This window comes from Argiope bruennichi, chromosome 11 (assembly GCF_947563725.1).
Source record: "Argiope bruennichi chromosome 11, qqArgBrue1.1, whole genome shotgun sequence".
Classification (NCBI taxonomy): domain Eukaryota; kingdom Metazoa; phylum Arthropoda; class Arachnida; order Araneae; family Araneidae; genus Argiope; species Argiope bruennichi.
The window spans coordinates 2,646,248-2,670,134 of record NC_079161.1 but is presented as its reverse complement, the minus strand read 5'-3'; the positions used below and the strand labels follow the sequence as shown (position 1 = coordinate 2,670,134).

Here is a 23,887-nt window from a genome sequence, read left to right as displayed (position 1 = left end):
AAGAGATAAAAGCCGCGTTTTTTGGAAGAATGGGCTTTGTTGCCCCAAGCATTTATTAACCCCCTCATAAACAGTATGAAAGCTCGTTATGAAGCCTGTATAGCAGTGCACGGTGGTCGTACTCCATATTAGACAAGTTTTTCCCGAGATAAATGCTTTATCTCTGATTCATAATGTAACCCTTTTTGTTATCCCTGTTTCTTAATTCCTAATTAAAATCATTTCCATGTTGTTATGTGTCTATGTTCTTTCTTCCATTGTAGTGTACCTCTCTGCCAAATTTCGTGGCAACACAATGAATAGTTTTTCATTTTTCTTAGATTTTATGTTTGTGTCCTTAATTTTGAACATGACTGTAGATATTACAATTGAAAAAAAAAGAAATTATACAGGATTTTACTAAATATATTACTATTATAATTCATTTTCGAGATATGAATTTGGAACTATTTCTGCATTTCCTATTCAAAACAGATTTTTTTAAAGCATTAATTTTTGAGTCATTTCTTAGGGAATCGTCTTTTTAAATGAAAATGAAATTCTGCATTTTGCATATTTTTGTTTGAAATCGTCTGAAAACTCTCACCTCCTGAGCCGCCACCACCCATGCCCGAGGCTCCTGATCCTGAATCATCTTAGATAGAACGAAAGTATGAAGTTAGCAGTATGCCATTTGTCATCTTATGCATAAAATTCATGCGAATAATAAAGATTGAAATATTTTAATCTGCTTAAAATATAATCTTTTTATAAAACAAATTTAATAATATATCAACACTGCATACGTTTTGAAAAACATATTGAAAAAATAATGCTTCAGTATATAATAGTGGTATGCTATTTGTTACATTGCGTTATCATGCTTTAAAGTGCTGTAGAATATATGAGAAACAGTTGTTTTGCTTATTATAACACATGTATTCATATTTTTACATAAAATTGTAAGTGTAAAGCCTCTTTTCTTTTCAGCATCTACTAAATTTCTCAAAGCAGTCCCCATCCTTTTCCCAACATGATTTATGCATTCTATTTTTTGTATCGAGACTTCCTTACCATAAACATTTGAAGCTTTTAGCTCGAGGAATGTTTTAGTGTCTCCATCTCCAACCAGTTCCACGTATCGAAATCCTAGTTTTTCGGAATTCTTCCATAATTTCAAAGCCATATTTACCTCCATTCCTCCAGAAGATCCAACGTAATTAACATCACAAGATGGAGCATGACCTTTTCGCCACACAGCGAATTCCGGTGAATCTTTACCTAAAGCTTTCTTCGTTTGAATACAGTGATTACAAACTTTCGATGAAACCTGGTGATCAATTACATATCTGGTCAGCACGTCGATCACACACCCCACAGCGTAATTTGACGTGTGACCTCTTTTATGCCAAGTAGCATCATAGCTTACAGCTATATCCAAAATATTAGATGAAGATTTGGAAAGAAGGGCATGAACTTCTTTAACTTTTTTTAAAGTGTCTTTCTGTTGTTCTTGAAAGTTTTCTAGAGTAAAAGAATGAAAAGATTTTAAGTGTCTAGTGAAAGATTTAGAATCCGTGCAAGGCAAGTTCATTATACAAGAAAATTTTTCAAGTCCTTCATGTACTTTTCCCAGTTCAGTCATAGCAACCACTGTTCTGCGATTAATATCGTATGAGCTTTTCTTATTTTCAATCACATTCGTAGAAGAGTTCTTTGAAAATTAAAAAAAAACAGTTCTTGCAAGTTACATTTATATCTTGGGCCAAACCAAACTGTTTGCAAATGTGAAGTTCTAATGTATTCTGCTTGCAACAGAAACAACAACAACTTAATAAAATATCATGCAATACAGACTGTTTTAAAATGATGTAATTTTCCATCCAAACGTTTCCATCCAACGCTCATCCAAACGTTTAACAACTTTGCTTTCAGCAGCTACCAAAGTATCACAATCCAAGTTTTGTTTTCGATTTTTTTTTCATGATTTCAGACCGCAAAAGTTGAGATTTCCTTTTTCTACCCATTTTAACAGCTTATGAAACCAAATAACTGCGTAAACTTTCAGAAAAAATTAGAAGAAAACAAACTTTAGAGCAGGGAACTAAAAAGCACGTTGTCTCATGAAATGTAAACACAGAGGTTCAAATAAACAGTGAATCTATTCGTTTCATTTCATTATTGAAGGAGTTGAGTTGTATACAAACTAAATCTAGGATTTAAAATAAATTCTTTAAAAATTTATTTCCAAAAAATCAAAAATTACACTAAAACAACGCCAGGAAATGTTTGTTTCCATTTAAAGAGATGAAGTTGCCATGGCAAAGCCTTTTTGACAGTTGGAATTTCAAAGCAGTGGTCAACAAAAATTATGATATCTCCCGTTCTAATTAAGATAGAAACATGATTTAAATGTTATTTTAAGCAGAAACGCATGCAGGATTTTTTCAGCTAAAAAAATTTTCGAAAATTGGACGATTTATGTGTCCCGGACCCCCTTCAGTATATAATAGTGGTATGCTATTTGTTACATTGCGTTATCATGCTTTAAAGTGCTGTAGAATATATGAGAAACAGTTGTTTTGCTTATTATAACACATGTATTCATATTTTTACATAAAATTGAAAATTTGTTAAATGAAGTGAAGAAAATTTATGTAATTTCAGTTGAGGTCATGTAGAATTATTAGCTATTGTTTTAATTATATGCAATACGAGCTATATGGCCCAAGAGCTAATAAGAAACAATACTTACTTTTTTTAAAGAAATTTTTTAACGAAAATTCAATATAGATATAGAGAGAATTAGATATAGGGAGAAAACCCATGGCTTACATTTGAACACATGAGAATTGACTTATTTAGTGGATTCGGATGTTGGGTAATTTTTGAAATTGAGAAGATTCCACATTTCGATTAAAGTGTTAAATATATTTTATCCTAATCTAATCTGCATTCTTGTGAATCAGAAACTCCAAATAAGCAATTGCTTCTTGTTTCTAAAGAAATATTTTAGGTGTATCATTTATTTGGTAGAATACATTTTAACCTATATCTGTTGAAACTATAGCATATATTAAAAAGTATACGAAATTTATAAAACTGTGTGACCGAATTAATTTTCATTTTTGAAAGTTTGCAGAAATTAACACATCATTGATTGAAAGTGCATAGATATTACATTTGAAGAAAAAAAATGGACATAAGACGTGATTTTACTAAATCTATGACTCTTAGAAATGATTTTGATATATGAAAGCATTTCTGTATGTCCTATCCAAACATGGTAACTAGGAGCCAAATCATCCCTCGTTTAAAATATTAAATATACAGCCTGATTGAAAACTATCAATCAAATTGAGTAATATTGATTAGTATTGCACGTGTTTGAATGTTGTAGAGAGGATAAAGATGTAAGACGAGTTACAGATGGATCTCTGGTTTAGAGAGTATTGAAATGATGAAAAAAATATTTTTCCTTTCCCAATAATACTTTTACCATTGAATATAAGATCATAAACAAATTTGGGACAGTGAGCATATAGCCGTAATCGACAATTACAGATTTGTTAGATTTTTCAACATCATCGCTAAGAATACAGAGTCTGAAAACCCGCTTTTAAATGTAGCAGATTAACAGATAAAAAAACATCTCAATTTAAACCTAAGTCATTAGGCTTCTCCTCATTCTTTTTCAGGTTACTGTCAGAAGAGGATGAAATGGCTATGCATTTAAGGAAAAAAATCAACTAATAATGGTTTACTATTTCAATCGACAGCGTTTTCGGCATTTTAATGGATTTAGAATATTCATTTCTGAATTTCTGTACAGAGACGCTTATTCTCGGTTCGTTCGTCTCTATCTGCCGATACAATTTCTTTCGTCGTAAGACGTTGATAGTTATTGAATATAAAGAGTGTCACCTTTCAGTGGGGAGCCTATATGTGGCACGTGCAAAAGTCCACTTTTCTCGTTAATAAGCACATTTACTGACGGCATAATAGAATATGATCTTCAGCAACTTCTTTTATTCCATTTTTCTCAGAAACATAACTCCGCGTCACATGCTAAATTAATTGGTTTATACTATAAACCAATATAATACAAACCATACAAATTAAAATTTTGAATTTATAAAAATTTAACATTTTTTCGAGGACTTTTTTTTTCAGTAACCTGAAATTATGAATTTTCATAATTTCTGTTAATTTCTGTACAATCGGTACAATTCTTATGTTATGAATGCAAAAATATTAAGAAGCTAAAGTGCAGCTTATTAAGGAAGTTTTTTCAGCCGAAATGTCATTAATACAATTTTTTTATGTTATCTTTCAATGAACAAACAGTTTTTAAATGTAAAAAAGGATTATTTTCATGTAATTTCTTACAGTTATTTTTTAGCTAAATGCAATTGAAATTGTACGATTCGCATTTTTGTTTGAAATCATCTGACAACGCTCACCTTCTCCACTTCCTGGACCACTTCCACCCATACCTGAGTCACCAAGTCCTGCTGAATCATCTAAAATAGAATGAAAGTAGAAATTTATCATTTGTCATCTTATGCATAAAATTCAGGAAATTAATAAAGAATTAAATATTTTTAATAAACGGAAAATTATAATCCTTTTATCAAACGACTTTTACAATATACCAATGTCTATTGAAAAAATAATACTTTAGCAAGGCGATAAAGAAATCGGTTTAGAAATATATACGACATTTATTAAGTTGCGTTATTATGCATCAATGTATAGATTATCTAAGAAGCAGTTGCATTTCTTATTATAATATATGTATTCATATTTTTAAATAAAATTATAAATTTAATAAACGAAGAAAACTTAATTTCAGCTGAGGTCAGATAGAATTATTGATGACTGATTCAATCATGTGCAATATGAAATCTTTGATAAAAAAAAATATCTTCTTTGATGAAATTTTCTTTATATAATCGCATTTTAATGAAAACTGAAGAGATAAGCCGAGTAAAATTTTGGCTTATGTCTGAAGACGTGCGAATTAACTGATTAAGTAGATTCGGATATTGGGTCATTTTTAAAACATGCAAGATTATTCCACATTCAATTAAAGACATAAATAATTTATTGCAGAAAAGATTGGATTTATATTGGATATTAGCGATTATATTACCTGAAGCAATGCCAGACGTGACAGAATTTGGGAACACTCCTGCATATCTCATCAAAACATGGTCTAAAAACTCAAAATAGCCCTTTTTTATAATATTAAATGGATTGAAGAAATTGATCATTATCACGGAAGTAAATATAATTCATTATCAACTGTTTAGATGTAACTGCTGTTACCGTGAGACTAACTGTCTCGGTCCACTATAGATTGACCATCCGTTTTGAAGGAGGGAAAAGAAATGTTGGTCGCTGAAATTTTTATTCTCTTATCTTTTACTATTGAAGTTAGTAGCAATGTTTAAATTTTGGCCAATTATCATTTTGTAATAATGGATAATTAATTCAGCGGAAGTCTTTCAAGGCATTCAAAGTTAAGAAGTCATTGGGTGAAAATTATTATTCATTTTCCGATTCTGACATTTAATCTACACTTATGAGACTTCGTAGAAAAGCTCTCATGTGGTCTTCTCATCATCCAACCTCATTTCTCAACGTAGTTCCAACCCTTTTGAAATCAGAACAGAAAATGATGTCATATTCTTGCTCCTTAAACAGCCAGACCAATAAATCCGCCTTTCCATTCCTATTACTCGGCAGTAATACATTTAAGTTTCAGGAATTCATTTTCAAAAGTTTATAATTTTAAATCGCCTGATTGTTCTTCCTATTTTTGAATTTAGTTATTTATTTTTAAACGCCAGTACAATGAAGGCATGTACAAATTCGGTTGTTCCATTTTCATTAGAGAAATGTTGGTTTCTATATTGGTTGTTATCCATTCCAGGGTATTATAAGATTCTTAGAAAATCTGAAAATATTCAGTATGATTCTTTAAGCCTAGAAGTTTTAACATGAAATACATTCATTTTCCGTACATTTTTAAGTTTTAAATTTAGAAATGAAATTTCAGTTTAATATTTCGCAAATTCATATAAGAAATCTGCCAAATACGCTCACCTCCTCCACTTCCTGAATCACCTCCACTTATTGAGGAAGCGTCTGATCCTGAATCGCCTAAAATATAATATATTCATGAATTTAATAATCTTTCAATTATTCAAAGAATACTTATTTTAACATAAAAAAAGTCCTTCTGTATGTTCGTAGGAGCTAATAGGGAATGAGTAATAGTTGCAGCAGAACGGTGCATTTCTACCATATTTATTAACAGAAGATTGATTGTCTTGATTCATTTTAGTGATCCATCGGCCAACATTACTGGGTATTATTGAATTCTTCCTTTCTCATTTTATAAAGAACTTTCGATATAATGTTTACACTAGAGCAATTTTTAAATATTTTACTCTATAAGCTTTAATACTTTGCACTTTCTATTACTTTTTATTCATAAAACTGATGCATATATTTTTTCTCAGCTATAATAATTATATTCCGCATTTTTTTTGTAGATTCTATGAACTATATTTACACAATTTTAGTCTCTCTCATAAATAATATATTTATTACGCTAAGACCTTATATATATCACCCTTCTTCTAGGTAGCAAATTCGTATTATTTGTAAACCAGATGGAGGTGTCAAAAATTAATTTCAACTATATTAAAAATCTAAATCAGCCAATGGAATATGATGAGTTGAATTACAAATGATATAATCTCTATGACATGCATCAAAATATCACGATTTTAAATTTGTTTATTTTTGAATTCAAATGGTCTCTCACCAACCACCAATATGGATAAATTCCAGCGATTGATACAAAACAATGTGATATGCATTATTCATTCATTTTATAAATTTAATACAAAATGACTTACCGTAGCTGTAATCTCCCGAACCAGAACCGGAAGCCCCAGATCCACCTGAACCACCAAACAAGAGGCCTACATGAAATACGTGTTATAATTATCATTTGTGCAATAGCTTAAATGAGAATTCAAGAAATACTAAAATTGGATGCAAAGAACATTGTATAATCCTTGCATTTATTGCCTTTCTTTCTCTCCATATTAAGGTGATGTCTTCAAAAAAGAAAAGCTATTATTTCTGTATAAACATAAAATTGTCTATTCATAATATAAAATAATTATCATTTCGAGTTTCACATCAAATGATGAAAATTCTGAACAAGTGTCATAATTTAAGATTGTATGTAAGCGCCTAAATTTCGTCATAGTTTTATTAGATCCATTCAGTCGTGTTTGATATAATCTACATTACTATGAATCTATGGCTCCTAATAAACCAATGTTTCCATTTTTTAGAGAAATATGTTCGAAGTGTTATTCTTCTTATAGATGTAATCTCAGCCCAGATCTTTAAAACCGTACTTTGAAGAAATAAAATTCGACAAAACAACGTTTCAGAATTAATTTGCCTTTTTAAAAAAATTACAAAAATTAATTTTTAAAAAAGATATTTATTGTCAGAAAAATTTAGAAACTATGTAAATTAAAACAGATATTTCAGAATATATTTTTTATAGAAAAGATTTTCATGACACCAATTTGTGAGCAATTCTGCAGATTCTTTCCAAGTATCATTTCTAAAACTCAAATCCATCCTTCGTTTAATACTTTAAATATACTGCCTTCTTGAAAACTGCCAAAGAAATGTTGTTGTAGGTTCTATATTGCAAAGAAATACAGGAGCTGCAAAAATAAATGTCGAGCAACTTAAAGATTAACATGCAGTTCAGAGAAAGTGTAAAATGGCGGAGCTTTAACAATTTCATTTAACTATTACAATTATTTTTAAAGATAGATCAGTAATTAATAGATCACTGTCCCAATTTTATCATAATAAACTTTTATTATGGTGATAATTTTTCAACATCTGCAATTTAATTATATTGATGCCTGTTTAATTATATTGATGCCTATTGGAGCCTGACTGTAAGATGAGCAAACCCCACTTTTCTCCTGAATATTCGTCTTCTGCTCACTAACATAGAGGACATCATCTTTAGATACTTCGTATTTCATTTTCCTATGAAACACATCTCCAGTTCACATGGTGAACTAAAGGGTGGTTTATAATATCATCTATTCCACTTAGAAATTTGAGTGTATAATAAATTTTAACAGCTTTTGCAAGAAAAATTTTTCTAGTGTCAGTGATTCGCAAATTATGAGTTTTGAAACTTTCTCTAAATTTTGGTACAATCTGTATTGATCTTACATAATGAATGGACAAATATTAATAAGCTAATTTGCAAAACATATTAATGCATTTTTTAGATGAAAATAACATTAATGGACAGGTTCAGTATGTTTAGTATATTTCCATGAAGAAGCAGTTTTCAGACAAACACATAAGCATTAATTTTTTGAGTAATTTCATAAGGTTTTATCTTTTTGAATGAAATTGATATTCTGCATTTTGCACATTCTTTGTTCGAAATCATCAGAGTTCACTCACTTCCCCCTCCACTTCCTGGACCGCCTCCACCCATCCCTGAGGCGCCAGGCCCCGAAGCAGCTGAAACAGAATTGAATCATAAATTAAGTAACGTCTGATTCGTCAAGTTACGAATAAAAGTTATATTATCGGAATTTTAAAATGTAGAGAAGAGTTGCAGTGGTCCACGATATGAAAAGTGAAACGCATCTTGAAAAACATAGCAATGAATTAAAGCGATTGTACTATAGCATCTGTATATATATTACAATATGAAGTATTTCAAAACAGTTACATTGTTTTCCGACACATTATAAAAATAAAATATAGGTTATTTTTATTTTTCGCTGCATTTTCGAAAAAGTGAGTGCTAGCTTCAATGAGAATGAACAAATCTAACTGCTCTCAAACAAACACAACCATACATTGTATTGAAAACTTACACAATTCTGTAGTGCAACTTTGCTTTGAAATGCACCTAAGAATTTTGGAGGGCCGATATAGTTGGTAATAGACCCTTCAGATTTAACACTTAACTTGACTAACAAGTCTCTGCATGCTTGATACGCGGCTTTAAGTATAGATTCTTTTTATGTTGAACAGCTCTGAACAAATTTATATATTTAATTGTTCTGGGCTGGTTGCAAAAGGTTTTTAACTAAAGCATTGCCAACTATCATTTGTAGAATGTATCGTTTTTTAAGTAGATATTTTTTGAAAAAACAATTAAAATGAAGATAAATATTATGAATTATATCGAATCAGAGAAAAGATTTCAACAATTCTTTCTTTTCCAAAATTTTTTCGCTTAAATTTTATTCCCAAATATTATAGATCTTGCTGATGTTTGTATCACTTGAAATTGTATATCATACATCAGAGAATAATAGATTTTATATTAAATTTCCCTCTGCTAATTAGATAATTAAGAATGTTAATTTCATGCATTTGATTTTATTTATTTTGAATAATAAAATCCGAATTATATTTTTTTATAAATTCCTGATCATGTAACGTGAGTGTACTTTGTTCGATGTTCGTGCAGTTACAAGTTATTAGAGAGTATTTATGAAGATTATGCACTTAATTTGTCAGATATCTTAATCGTAAATGATTGCGGAAGTTCTAAGAGCTCATTATTTTTACTATATTAAATAACGATTGATTTATTTAAGAACTAATGAATTTTAATCAAAATATTTTTACCATCGAAATTAATATGCAAATTGTTGTTTCAGAGAGGAGGACTACATAACAGGAAACTACTTTCTGAATGTAGCGTAGCATTTTGCATATCTGCACTTTATTTGCGACCAGAACATTTTACTCAGAGCATAGTTAAATAAATGCAGGCAATACACAGAGCAAAATGATGGTTAAAAAATAATTCCGATTATTGAAAAATTTCTATACTATTTTTATCCTTCTTATGTTAAGTAGTGTATATCTTCTTACTAATCTGCCTTCGAGTGTGCTTATGTACGCATTAAATAGACAAAAAAATCTTACTGATATAATTACATTATTTCAAATTTTATCTTTGATTCTACGAAAAAAAGTGAGACTAAAAAAAGCTTTTATTATTGAACTCATTTTCTATACCTAATGATTTTTGCCCTACAATAATTATGGATGCATTGTGAGCGCGCATTGTGGAGGAAAAGCAATGTTTTGAAACATCAGACTCCGAAAGGAAAGCACTCGTTTCGCTTGAACTGTGAAGCCTAATTCCGGATGGTTCAGTTTACAGTTATATTTATTCTACATAAGGAAAATTATGATGAAAGCATCGAATCGGAACACTCCCGATAGGTGTGTGAGAGAGAGGGGGATCCCCTAGGACAAATCGATGATAAATAGAAATACAAAGTATCAACCTCACTGATCGACGTCGATGCACTGTGGAAAGGGGTTGAAAGTGACCGATCACATCTCACTTCTTAAATATGCACAAGCAAAATGTGTTGTGTTAGACTTTGTGCTAATTCAAATGGTGTTTGAAACAAGTTGAACACTGTCTTTTAATCAAAAGATAGCACCTTAATATGCTTTCATTTTAATATAGTTTTCCTGTTTTAAAAACAAAAGATTACGTAATAATATATCAGATGCTACAAAAGAATTATTTTATTTGTTCTCTGTCGATCCCGACCATCGTGTAACTTCGGGGTATTACTATAATTAAAAACTCTGCCGAGCTCAGAATTTTCCAAATAGAATTAGCAAACATGTGTTTTACGTTATCTGCATATCCAAGGGTATTTGACCAAAAATTACTTCTAGTTTATACCACAATAACAAGCTTTGAAAAATGGTTTTATTTAAATATTATTAAGCTAATATAACCCGAGCCAATAGTCAGGAACGCAGATTCAGGGGAACCACAGGCCAGCATCATAAGGCAAAAAATTGTTGATCCAGCGAATTAATTTGTTACGTTCATTTGAACGTTAATTTGTTGTAATGTTCGAATTGTGCGATCTTTTACTTCAGCCAATGGATAGACAATTCTGATGGATTGTAAATGTTACGTGACATACTTATTCTTATGAGTTTTTCATACAGAAAACAATCCCTTGAACTTAAACCACTCATCAGGTGATTCCACAAATGCACAGCCCGATATCGATAAGCACAGATACACTTCTGAAATTCAATAATGCTTCTTCCTCCTCGTCATGAGCTTAATGAAATTCCATTAAAAATATTGATTGCCTTAACTTAGCGATTTAATGCTCAGTGATTAGGAACGATCGTAATTTTAAGCAAAAAAAATAGTTTTCTAATGATTATTTAAATATACGTTTAGGTACAATTTTATATACGGTTGAAATTAAATTTACTTTATTTCTAATGTGTTCATTAACATTCTTGCTTATTACCTGAGCCGGACTTCTTTGAATCTTTGATTTTAACTTTTTCATTTCATTTAAAGAAAAAAAAATTATTTTCACAATATTTTAAAGAAATCGTGAAACTTTTATTAATCTGATGTATTACAATCTGTACTTTAGACACATTAAAAAAATGCCTTTAAATTACCTGAGCTGTAATCACTGTAATCGTCCCCGGATCCATCCCCGCCTTCTCCATCTAAAACATAATTAATATAAATAATTCAAGCGAAAAGCACTTAAACGAAATTTAAACCAAAGTGAAGAGAAATGAATACTACAGAAGTTTTCTGTAGGCTCTTAATTAACTTGCTTTATGTTTCTAAACATAGATTTTTGTAATTACTTTTAATATGTTCCTCGTGTAGTGTAATAGCTTCCTCATAGAGAGCAGTACAGAATTTCTGTACAAGTGTACAATCGATGACAATATAAATATTTGAACTTTTTCAAAGCCTATTTATCACTCAATCGCTTCTTTTTATTGAACAGATGATTTCTTAGTAAATAAATTATGAATTATCGTTATATATTTAAATAAAAATTAAATACAATAATTTTTAACAATTTATAATAATTGAATCATTAATGCTGATTAATTAATTACAGAATAATATATAATACCTTTCTTAAAATATAAAAAAAAAATTATTAAAAATCTGCTGGTAAAAGAAATATGTGGGGAAAAAATCAAGTACTGATTTGTTAAATTAAATTAAAAAGAGTTAAAAATAAAATTCTATTTTATATATATAATATATTTTTATAACTTTCATTCATATTTCTACGAAAACAAGTGAGACTAAAAAAAGCTTTTATTATTGAATTCATTTTCTATACCTAATGATTTTTGCCCTACAATAATTATGGATGCATTGTGAGCGCGCATTGTGGAGGAAAAGCAATGTTTTGAAACATCACACTCCGAAAGGAAAGCACTCGTTTCGCTTGAACTGTGAAGCCTAATTCCGGATGGTTCAATTTACAGTTATATTGATTCTACATAAGGAAAATTATGATGAAAGCATCGAATCGGAACACTCCCGATAGGTGTGTGAGAGAGATTGGGATCCCCTAGGACAAATCGATGATAAATAGAAATACAAAGTATCAACCTTACTGATCGACGTCGATGCACTGTGGAAAGGGGTTGAAAGTGACCGATCACATCTCACTTCTTAAATATGCACAAGCAAAATGTGTTGTGTTAGACTTTGTGCTAATTCAAATGGTGTTTGAAACAAGTTGAACACTGTCTTTTAATCAAAAGATAGCACCTTAATAGGCTTTCATTTTAATATAGTTTTCCTGTTTTAAAAACAAAAGATTACGTAATAATATATCAGATGCTCCAAAAGAATTATTTTATTTGTTCTCTGTCGATCCCGACCATCGTGTAACTTCGGGGTATTACTATAATTAAAAACTCTGCCGAGCTCAGAATTTTCCAAATAGAATTAGCAAACATGTGTTTTACGTTATCTGCATATCCAAGGGTATTTGACCAAAAATTACTTCTAGTTTATACCACAATAACAAGCTTTGAAAATGGTTTTATTTAAATATTATTAAGCTAATATAACCCGAGCCAATAGTCAGGAACGCAGATTCAGGGGAACCACAGGCCAGCATCATAAGGCAAAAAATTGTTGATCCAGCGAATTAATTTGTTACGTTCATTTGAACGTTAATTTGTTGTAATGTTCGAATTGTGCGATCTTTTACTTCAGCCAATGGATAGACAATTCTGATGGATTGTAAATGTTACGTGACATACTTATTCTTATGAGTTTTTCATACAGAAAACAATCCCTTGAACTTAAACCACTCATCAGGTGATTCCACAAATGCACAGCCCGATATCGATAAGCACAGATACACTTCTGAAATTCAATAATGCTTCTTCCTCCTCGTCATGAGCTTAATGAAATTCCATTAAAAATATTGATTGCCTTAACTTAGCGATTTAATGCTCAGTGATTAGGAACGATCGTAATTTTAAGCAAAAAAAATAGTTTTCTAATGATTATTTAAATATACGTTTAGGTACAATTTTATATACGGTTGAAATTAAATTTACTTTATTTCTAATGTGTTCATTAACATTCTTGCTTATTACCTGAGCCGGACTTCTTTGAATCTTTGATTTTAACTTTTTCATTTCATTTAAAGAAAAAAAAATTATTTTCACAATATTTTAAAGAAATCGTGAAACTTTTATTAATCTGATGTATTACAATCTGTACTTTAGACACATTAAAAAAATGCCTTTAAATTACCTGAGCTGTAATCACTGTAATCGTCCCCGGATCCATCCCCGCCTTCTCCATCTAAAACATAATTAATATAAATAATTCAAGCGAAAAGCACTTAAACGAAATTTAAACCAAAGTGAAGAGAAATGAATACTACAGAAGTTTTCTGTAGGCTCTTAATTAACTTGCTTTATGTTTCTAAACATAGATTTTTGTAATTACTTTTAATATGTTCCTCGTGTAGTGTAATAGCTTCCTCATAGAGAGCAGTACAGAATTTCTGTACAAGTGTACAATCGATGACAATATAAATATTTGAACTTTTTCAAAGCCTATTTATCACTCAATCGCTTCTTTTTATTGAACAGATGATTTCTTAGTAAATAAATTATGAATTATCGTTATATATTTAAATAAAAATTAAATACAATAATTTTTAACAATTTATAATAATTGAATCATTAATGCTGATTAATTAATTACAGAATAATATATAATACCTTTCTTAAAATATAAAAAAAAATTATTAAAAATCTGCTGGTAAAAGAAATATGTGGGGAAAAAATCAAGTACTGATTTGTTAAATTAAATTAAAAAGAGTTAAAAATAAAATTCTATTTTATATATATAATATATTTTTATAACTTTCATTCATATTTCTACGAAAACAAGTGAGACTAAAAAAAGCTTTTATTATTGAATTCATTTTCTATACCTAATGATTTTTGCCCTACAATAATTATGGATGCATTGTGAGCGCGCATTGTGGAGGAAAAGCAATGTTTTGAAACATCACACTCCGAAAGGAAAGCACTCGTTTCGCTTGAACTGTGAAGCCTAATTCCGGATGGTTCAATTTACAGTTATATTGATTCTACATAAGGAAAATTATGATGAAAGCATCGAATCGGAACACTCCCGATAGGTGTGTGAGAGAGATTGGGATCCCCTAGGACAAATCGATGATAAATAGAAATACAAAGTATCAACCTTACTGATCGACGTCGATGCACTGTGGAAAGGGGTTGAAAGTGACCGATCACATCTCACTTCTTAAATATGCACAAGCAAAATGTGTTGTGTTAGACTTTGTGCTAATTCAAATGGTGTTTGAAACAAGTTGAACACTGTCTTTTAATCAAAAGATAGCACCTTAATAGGCTTTCATTTTAATATAGTTTTCCTGTTTTAAAAACAAAAGATTACGTAATAATATATCAGATGCTCCAAAAGAATTATTTTATTTGTTCTCTGTCGATCCCGACCATCGTGTAACTTCGGGGTATTACTATAATTAAAAACTCTGCCGAGCTCAGAATTTTCCAAATAGAATTAGCAAACATGTGTTTTACGTTATCTGCATATCCAAGGGTATTTGACCAAAAATTACTTCTAGTTTATACCACAATAACAAGCTTTGAAAATGGTTTTATTTAAATATTATTAAGCTAATATAACCCGAGCCAATAGTCAGGAACGCAGATTCAGGGGAACCACAGGCCAGCATCATAAGGCAAAAAATTGTTGATCCAGCGAATTAATTTGTTACGTTCATTTGAACGTTAATTTGTTGTAATGTTCGAATTGTGCGATCTTTTACTTCAGCCAATGGATAGACAATTCTGATGGATTGTAAATGTTACGTGACATACTTATTCTTATGAGTTTTTCATACAGAAAACAATCCCTTGAACTTAAACCACTCATCAGGTGATTCCACAAATGCACAGCCCGATATCGATAAGCACAGATACACTTCTGAAATTCAATAATGCTTCTTCCTCCTCGTCATGTGCTTAATGAAATTCCATTAAAAATATTGATTGCCTTAACTCAGCGATTTAATGCTCAGTGATTAGGAACGATCGTAATTTTATGCAAAAAAAAATAGTTTTCTAATGATTATTTAAATATACGTTTTGGTACAATTTTATCTACGGTTGAAATTAAATTTACTTTATTTCTAATGTGTTCATTAACATTCTTGCTTATTACCTGAGCCGTACTTCTTTGAATCTTTGATTTTTACTTTTTCATTTCATTTAAAGAAAAAAAAATTATTTTCACAATATTTTAAAGAAATTGTGAAACTTTTATTAATCTGATGTATTACAATCTGTACTTTAGACACATTAAAAAAATGCCTTTAAATTACCTGAGCTGTAATCACTGTAATCGTCCCCGGATCCATCCCCGCCTTCTCCATCTAAAACATAATTAATATAAATAATTCAAGCGAAAAGCACTTAAACGAAATTTAAACCAAAGTGAAGAGAAGTGAATACTACAGAAGTTTTCTGTAGGCTCTTAATTAACTTGCTTTATGTTTCTAAACATAGATTTTTGTAATTACTTTGAATATGTTCCTCGTGTAGTGTAATAGCTTCCTCATAGAGAGCAGTACAGAATTTCTGTACAAGTGTACAATCGATGACAATATAAATATTTGAACTTTTTCAAAGCCTATTTATCACTCAATCGCTTCTTTTTATTGAACATATGATTTCTTAGTAAATAAATTATGAATTATCGTTATATATTTAAATAAAAATTAAATACAATAATTTTTAACAATTAATAATAATTGAATCATTAATGCTGATTAATTAATTACAGAATAATATATAATACCTTTCTTAAAATATAAAAAAAAAATTATTAAAAATCTGCTGGTAAAAGAAATATGTGGGGAAAAAATCAAGTACTGATTTGTTAAATTAAATTAAAAAGAGTTAAAAATAAAATTCTATTTTATATATATAATATATTTTTATAACTTTCATTCATATTTCTACGAAAACAAGTGAGACTAAAAAAAGCTTTTATTATTGAATTCATTTTCTATACCTAATGATTTTTGCCCTACAATAATTATGGATGCATTGTGAGCGCGCATTGTGGAGGAAAAGCAATGTTTTGAAACATCACACTCCGAAAGGAAAGCACTCGTTTCGCTTGAACTGTGAAGCCTAATTCCGGATGGTTCAATTTACAGTTATATTGATTCTACATAAGGAAAATTATGATGAAAGCATCGAATCGGAACACTCCCGATAGGTGTGTGAGAGAGAGGGGGATCCCCTAGGACAAATCGATGATAAATAGAAATACAAAGTATCAACCTTACTGATCGACGTCGATGCACTGTGGAATGGGGTTGAAAGTGACCGATCACATCTCACTTCTTAAATATGCACAAGCAAAATGTGTTGTGTTAGACTTTGTGCTAATTCAAATGGTGTTTGAAACAAGGTGAACACTGTCTTTTAATCAAAAGATAGCACCTTAATAGGCTTTCATTTTAATATAGTTTTCCTGTTTTAAAAACAAAAGATTACGTAATAATATATCAGATGCTCCAAAAGAATTATTTTATTTGTTCTCTGTCGATCCCGACCATCGTGTAACTTCGGGGTATTACTATAATTAAAAACTCTGCCAAGCTCAGAATTTTCCAAATAGAATTAGCAAACATGTGTTTTACGTTATCTGCATATCCAAGGGTATTCGACCAAAAATTACTTCTAGTTTATACCATAATAACATGCTTTGAAAAATGGTTTTATTTAAATATTATTAAGCTAATATAACCCGAGCCAATAGTCAGGAACGCAGATTCAGGGGAACCACAGGCCAGCATCATAAGGCAAAAAATTGTTGATCCAGCGAATTAATTTGTTACGTTCATTTGAACGTTAATTTGTTGTAATGTTCGAATTGTGCGATCTTTTACTTCAGCCAATGGATAGACAATTCTGATGGATTGTAAATGTTACGTGACATACTTATTCTTATGAGTTTTTCATACAGAAAACAATCCCTTGAACTTAAACCACTCATCAGGTGATTCCACAAATGCACAGCCCGATATCGATAAGCACAGATACACTTCTGAAATTCAATAATGCGTCTTCCTCCTCGTCATGTGCTTAATGAAATTCCATTAAAAATTATGATTGCCTTAACTCAGCGATTTAATGCTCAGTGATTAGGAACGATCGTAATTTTATGCAAAAAAAATAGTTTTCTAATGATTATTTAAATATACGTTTAGGTACAATTTTATATACGGTTGAAATTAAATTTACTTTATTTCTAATGTGTTCATTAACATTCTTGCTTATTACCTGAGCCGGACTTCTTTGAATCTTTGATTTTTACTTTTTCATTTCATTTAAAGAAAAAAAAAATTATTTTCACAATATTTTAAAGAAATTGTGAAACTTTTATTAATCTGATGTATTACAATCTGTACTTTAGACACATTAAAAAAATGCCTTTAAATTACCTGAGCTGTAATCACTGTAATCGTGCCCGGATCCATCCCCGCCTTCTCCATCTAAAACATAATTAATATAAATAATTCAAGCGAAAAGCACTTAAACGAAATTTAAACCAAAGTGAAGAGAGAATACTACAGAAGTTTTCTGTAGGCTCTTAATTAACTTGCTTTATGTTTCTAAACATAGATTTTTGTAATTACTTTTAATATGTTCCTCGTGTAGTGTAATAGCTTCCTCATAGAGAGCAGTACAGAATTTCTGTACAAGTGTACAAACGATGACACTATAAATATTTGAACATTTTCAAAGCCTATTTATCACTCAATCTCTTCTTTTTATTGAACAGATGATTTCTTAGTAAATAAATTATGAATTATCGTTATATATTTAAATAAAAATTAAATACAATAATTTTTAACAATTAATAATAATTGAATCATTAATGCTGATTAATTAATTACAGAATAATATATAATACCTTTCTTAAAATATAAAAAAAATTATTAAAAATCTGCTGGTAAAAGAAAAATGTGGGGAAAAAATCAAGTACTGATTTGTTAAATTAAATTAAAAAGAGTTAAAAATAAAATTCTATTTTATATATATAATATATTTTTATAACTTTCATTCATATATCTATTTTATTTTTCTTCATATTTTTTTAACCTTGACCTCTAAATATTTGAAAGAAAATTCTGTTTTTTAGCAATCTGTGAAAATTATTTTAATAATTGTTATTTATAAAGCGCTCTCACTTATATAGTACTACTACTTGAAATTACTACATTAATTCATTTTTTATCCAGTAAAATTCGCGTATAAAAAACAAACTTCGTATAATGCTCTGAATTTCGCTGTAAGCAAATGAATCAAATTATCTATTTATTAACAAAGAGAACTCTCAAAATTTTTAATAAACACTCACATTTTATTCTTTACAGATTTAAGCAAAAAAAATTAAATAGATGAGCTTAAATTACACCCGGATACACTGAATCCTCTACCTAAACCGCCAAATCCACATGGGATAACCAAGACAAAAATAATATGAATATTTGTTTTAGACAAAGAGCAAAAAAATAAATAAATAAATAAATAAAAATAAACCTATTGAAATTTGTAGAAAAGACAACTGTGCCATGATTTCAGCATTTTTTTTATTCAGCATCTTTGTAGAAAATTGAAAGTTTCGAATCGATTTTTTTCGGTCGTATTCATACCTGCAATAGTTCTAAAACGCCATAAAAATGGATGACATGTTCATTCTTTTCAGAAAATACAATAAGATATTTTACTACTGTAATTATTAACAAAAACAAAAATATTGCTTTTTAGTATATAAAAAATGATTTTTAAAAATCATTTAAAATTTGTATTCGTATGGGCACTTTCTGTGTGTTTTTGTTTAAATGAAAACTTTCATATTTTTATCATGAAGATCACGATAAAAATCTACTAACTTGGCGTAGTTACCTGTAGAAAACACATTTAAATCTCCCTAACATTAATTTTCGTATAAAGAACAAACAACTCAGAAATTTTTTTAAATGTTTGATTATGCCTTTTATTTTTATTTTTAGAAATCGAAGTAATCAATTTTTAAAACAGAGAGGAAACTTTTATCCACCGTATGCATCAATCATTAGATCTTAGAACCTAAATTTAAAAAAGAATTTATTCGGATTACCTCCAGATCCACTGGAATCCCCACCTATGCCACCTAATCCACTCAAGTCACTTAAGTCAACTAAAAAACAGAAATATAAAATTCATTAATATTTCCTTTAAAAGAAAAGAAAAAAATATTTTCAGAAAATTCCTGTAGTAGAGATGCGAGATTTTTCATCTGTACTTCATGGTTTCATTTTAATTAATTTCAAGCGCATAAACGAACATTTTTTGAATAGAATTTTTTAACCTGTACGTACTGAAGTTTAGAAAATTTGCTCAAGTCTGCTTAATTAAGAATTAATTAGTAACCGATATTAATTAAAAACATAATTAGTAACCAATTATTGAATTCCTTACAATTTTTAAGGTAATAAAAAATTATGACAAGTATAAAAGAATAAAGTGGAGAAAAAAGTAAAAATTTTTTTTAAATAATATGTATTTATTGAAGGAACCCAAACTTATTTGTGAATTAATTTTTGAAGAATTTGTATCTCTAATGTAGAATTATAAGACTAATATAATTCAAAATATAATATAATTCTAAGAATAACAATAAAAGTCCGATTTTTCCATCTTTTTTTATCATGAATAAAATTAGCAATAGATTACTGGATCTATGACACTGTACATTTGAAAATAAGTATATTATTTTTTTGCATGTGTATAAGTAAATTATAAATATGCATTTTGTATTCATCTAAATCTACATGAGTGGTTGTGATAAAATGTATTTATTGAAGAGCATAATTTACAATTTAAAAGAGCATAATTTACAAGTTAATCTGAAATAAAAATTCAGATGTTGAAATTATAAAAAAAAATAATAAATCGTGTAAAAATATTTTTATAGCAAATATCGCCGACAGAAGAAAACAAAAGAAAATAGAGAAATATAATTGTAATTAATGCATCGGCATCAATATTGAAAAATAATACAAAATTGTGTAAGCGAACTAAGCAATAAAATTTGTTTATCTCTCTTCTAAATATTAACCAGAATATGTAGGTTTAAAAACCCATTACATTTTGACGCCAAACAGACGTAAACAAATCTAATTAACGAGTGACTGACGATTTCTGTGCAAAAATATCAAAATAGTATATGGTCATTTAAAATACGAAAACGTGCAAAATCTCAATCCGCAAGCACATGAAAATAAAAATGATTTTTTTTATAATTTATACTTTATAAAAATGAAATAAAAAAATTGATAACTTTTTGAAAATAGATATTTGCATCTGATCAGTTTAAATCCAAAAGAATAAGTAAATTTTTGCAAGAGATAATTTTTTTAAATATATCTTATATGAAGTAAATATAGCATTATCAAGAAGCAAAACATCAGAATCTTGACATATTTGAAATACTTTGACATTCTTTTTTGTCTAGCGTTTCTAAAATAATTTTCGTTGATTCGAGTGAATGCCTTGCCCAGTTTTGCATTCAAACATTTTTATCAAAAGAAAATTATTGTTTTAATAGATAAAATTTGGAATCCAGCTTAAACTAGTCGGCGGGCTGGATTTTGTATTTTGGATAAATCTGTCAAAAAAACACACTTTTTATTAAATCGTATTCATTATTTAATAAAGCTAAATAAAAAGAATGGTATCTCCGATCCTTCCTCGGAAACTCACATTTTAAAGATGTAACTCTCTCTGATCAAAATCGTGAAATTTAGCAAAATTGTGAACATTCTGAGTACTCTTTTTACAAATAATAATTAATTTTCACCAAAAAGAGGTTTCTGTATTAACATGGATCGTAAAAGGACACAAATCTGCTTGCATTATGATTTAAAGAAGAACTATACAATAGCAGGTAATGATTTATATATATATATATATATAGATATAGATAGATAGATAGATAGATAGATAGATAGATTAAATTTCAAGCCATAAAATAATTGCAATTTTGGACTCACCTCCACTTAAAGATGACAAATCTGAAATTCATAGAGAAAAATGATAACATTAAATTCAAAGAAAAGCTTTTTTACTTGGATTTTCTTAAAATGTTGTGAAACTTTAAATTAAATTCTTCATAGTTTTATAAAAATTATAAATTTTCAAACTATTAATAATAGATATTGAACTCACCCAAGTTGGATAAATCTATATTACCTAAAATAGGATAATGTGGACAGTATTAAAATGAACTTTGTAAATGTAATTCATATAGACATTTTACATAATATTCAGTTAAGGTGTCAGATATAAAATAAAAATTTTAAATTCAGACTCACTTAAATCAGATAGATCTAAAGTTTTCAAAAAGAAAAGAGAATCAGTTGCAATGTAAAATCAGTTTGTGCATATTGCAAAAAATTTTAAGAAATTTAAATCTTTGTAGTGCGTACTTTCTAAGTTTCAAGAGATGTATAATAAATATTCCTCCATTGACACTCACCCAATTCGGATAAATCAATGTTACCTAAAATTGGATATAATGAACAATATAAAACTAATCTTGTAAAATTTAATTCATATAGATATGTTTCATGATAATAAGATAAAAATTCAAATATGAAATGAAAATCTTTAATTTAAACTCACTTAGGTCAGACAAATCTGAAATTTCAAAAAAAGTAAAGTGAGCATTAGTTATTAAATAAAATAAATTTGTATTCATTCAATTAAAATATAGAGAACATTATCACTTCTTAGCACATATTTCTTAATTTTCAGAAATTTTACAGAAAAAAATCAGCAATTTATACAAGGCTAATATATTTAAATATGTATTTCCTGAAATATATTTTGAAGAATATTATATAGGTTCCGAAAATTATCTAATTCATGTAAACAATTTCCATAGTATTTGCATTAAAGTGTGAAGATGACACAAGCATTGAGACTCACCTAAATTAGACAAATCCAAGTTTCCTGAAAGCAGTAACGAATATTGTAAATCAAATGAAAGCATTTTCTCCGTTATTGATTAAAACATAAAAAAACGTAAATGGTTTTTTTTTTTTTTGGTTTTTATATATTGAATTCTTTAAAGGTCATTAATTTTGATTCATCAGATTCTTATAAATCTATTCTTCTTGCTTTGGAAATATAACTATTAAAATATCAAAAATTAAGTTTTCTGATTTATTCTAAAAAATCTTATAACTAATTTTTTTTATATGATATTTCTATTAATATTCAAATTACAAAAATTTCTGGTTTTCTTATACTTGAAGTTAAAACAGTCAAATTTGATTTACTGTAAAAAGAGTGCAAAACTTAAATCCGCATGGAATCAGTTTTGATACGTTCAGCTTGAAACACAGCAAAGATTTTAAAATCCTATTTACGTCGTAATTCTTAATCATTTTTATGAAACGCTTAAGAAAAGATTATTAGTAAGCAATTGGAAGACATCTAACATCCTTAAACAATCCTACGAAAAATAATAGAAAGAAATGATTAATATAATATTTAAAAGAATTCATATAATAGAAATACCAATTTTCCTTATTTTAGTTCAAAAGTTTTAAAATTTTCAAATGAATATTTAAGCTTGATAAATGTTTTAATGAAATGAAAAATATCTTCCGATGGCCATCGACGCTACAGAAGTTGTTCTCACTGCATTGATACTGCACTCTCCCCCGACCATACCTTTGATTGCCCAGCCATTTTGGCGAAGCTCTTCAAGATCCATCTCGATTCATTGCATCAACTCCTCTACTCTATTGAAGTTACTGATGTGGCCAAAGCCGTTATATACACTTTTGGACAGATCAAATCCTATTGCACTACTGAACAAGACAACAATAACAACACATTTTTTAATGAATTATGAAATCGAAAAAAAAATTATCTCGCCACTAAATATGGCTTACGAAAAGAAGTTGATTTTAATAATTGCAAATAATGCTCCTACGAATGCGAAATTTAAATTAGAAAAATAATGTCATATTGTCGCCTTGTGTTCGAGCACAAATGTGGGAAACAGCAAAAAGATTAATAAACTCATTGGTACCTCATCATGCCTATGTCGTTATACATCTATGGAAACTTCTTTTGCCATACGTAAGAATGCAAAATGATATTTGAAATAAAATGCTGAAACTTGGTACATAATTGTATCAATACAATTGTAAGAGCTTGGTGCCTTTTAGACCAAATGTTTCAAATCTTCCACTGTCTTTCTATCCTTGTCATAATGCCACAATATTAATAACAACAAGCTAATTAAACTAAGGTCAGAATCTAAATAAGTGAGTGGAGTCAAATTGCAACAAATGATGATAGATGAAATATGAAAAAGAATAAATGATCGGAATTCTTA

The 23,887-nt window shown here is 28.9% G+C and overlaps 1 protein-coding gene across 50 annotated transcripts in view; it reads right to left on the bottom strand.

Annotated features, from left to right (window-relative positions):
* Positions 1-23,887, bottom strand: part of LOC129957578 (uncharacterized PE-PGRS family protein PE_PGRS54-like) — a 173,601-nt gene that overhangs the window by 77,312 nt on the left and 72,402 nt on the right. For 33 of the 50 annotated variants that reach the window (XM_056069967.1, XM_056069946.1, XM_056069970.1 and 30 more), the window contains 16 exons: positions 22,465-22,488; positions 22,159-22,173; positions 22,013-22,036; positions 21,849-21,863; positions 21,703-21,726; positions 21,528-21,548; positions 19,613-19,672; positions 17,931-17,981; positions 15,798-15,848; positions 13,667-13,717; positions 11,536-11,586; positions 8,515-8,574; positions 6,912-6,977; positions 6,091-6,147; positions 4,443-4,502; positions 587-634 (listed from right to left, as the gene is read on the bottom strand). In XM_056069967.1, the coding sequence (XP_055925942.1) occupies positions 587-634; positions 4,443-4,502; positions 6,091-6,147; positions 6,912-6,977; positions 8,515-8,574; positions 11,536-11,586; positions 13,667-13,717; positions 15,798-15,848; positions 17,931-17,981; positions 19,613-19,672; positions 21,528-21,548; positions 21,703-21,726; positions 21,849-21,863; positions 22,013-22,036; positions 22,159-22,173; positions 22,465-22,488 (678 nt within the window). The remainder of the gene's footprint in view (positions 1-586; positions 635-4,442; positions 4,503-6,090; positions 6,148-6,911; positions 6,978-8,514; positions 8,575-11,535; positions 11,587-13,666; positions 13,718-15,797; positions 15,849-17,930; positions 17,982-19,612; positions 19,673-21,527; positions 21,549-21,702; positions 21,727-21,848; positions 21,864-22,012; positions 22,037-22,158; positions 22,174-22,464; positions 22,489-23,887) is intronic. The other 17 variants (XM_056069947.1, XM_056069965.1, XM_056069944.1 and 14 more) reach the window with 17 other exon arrangements.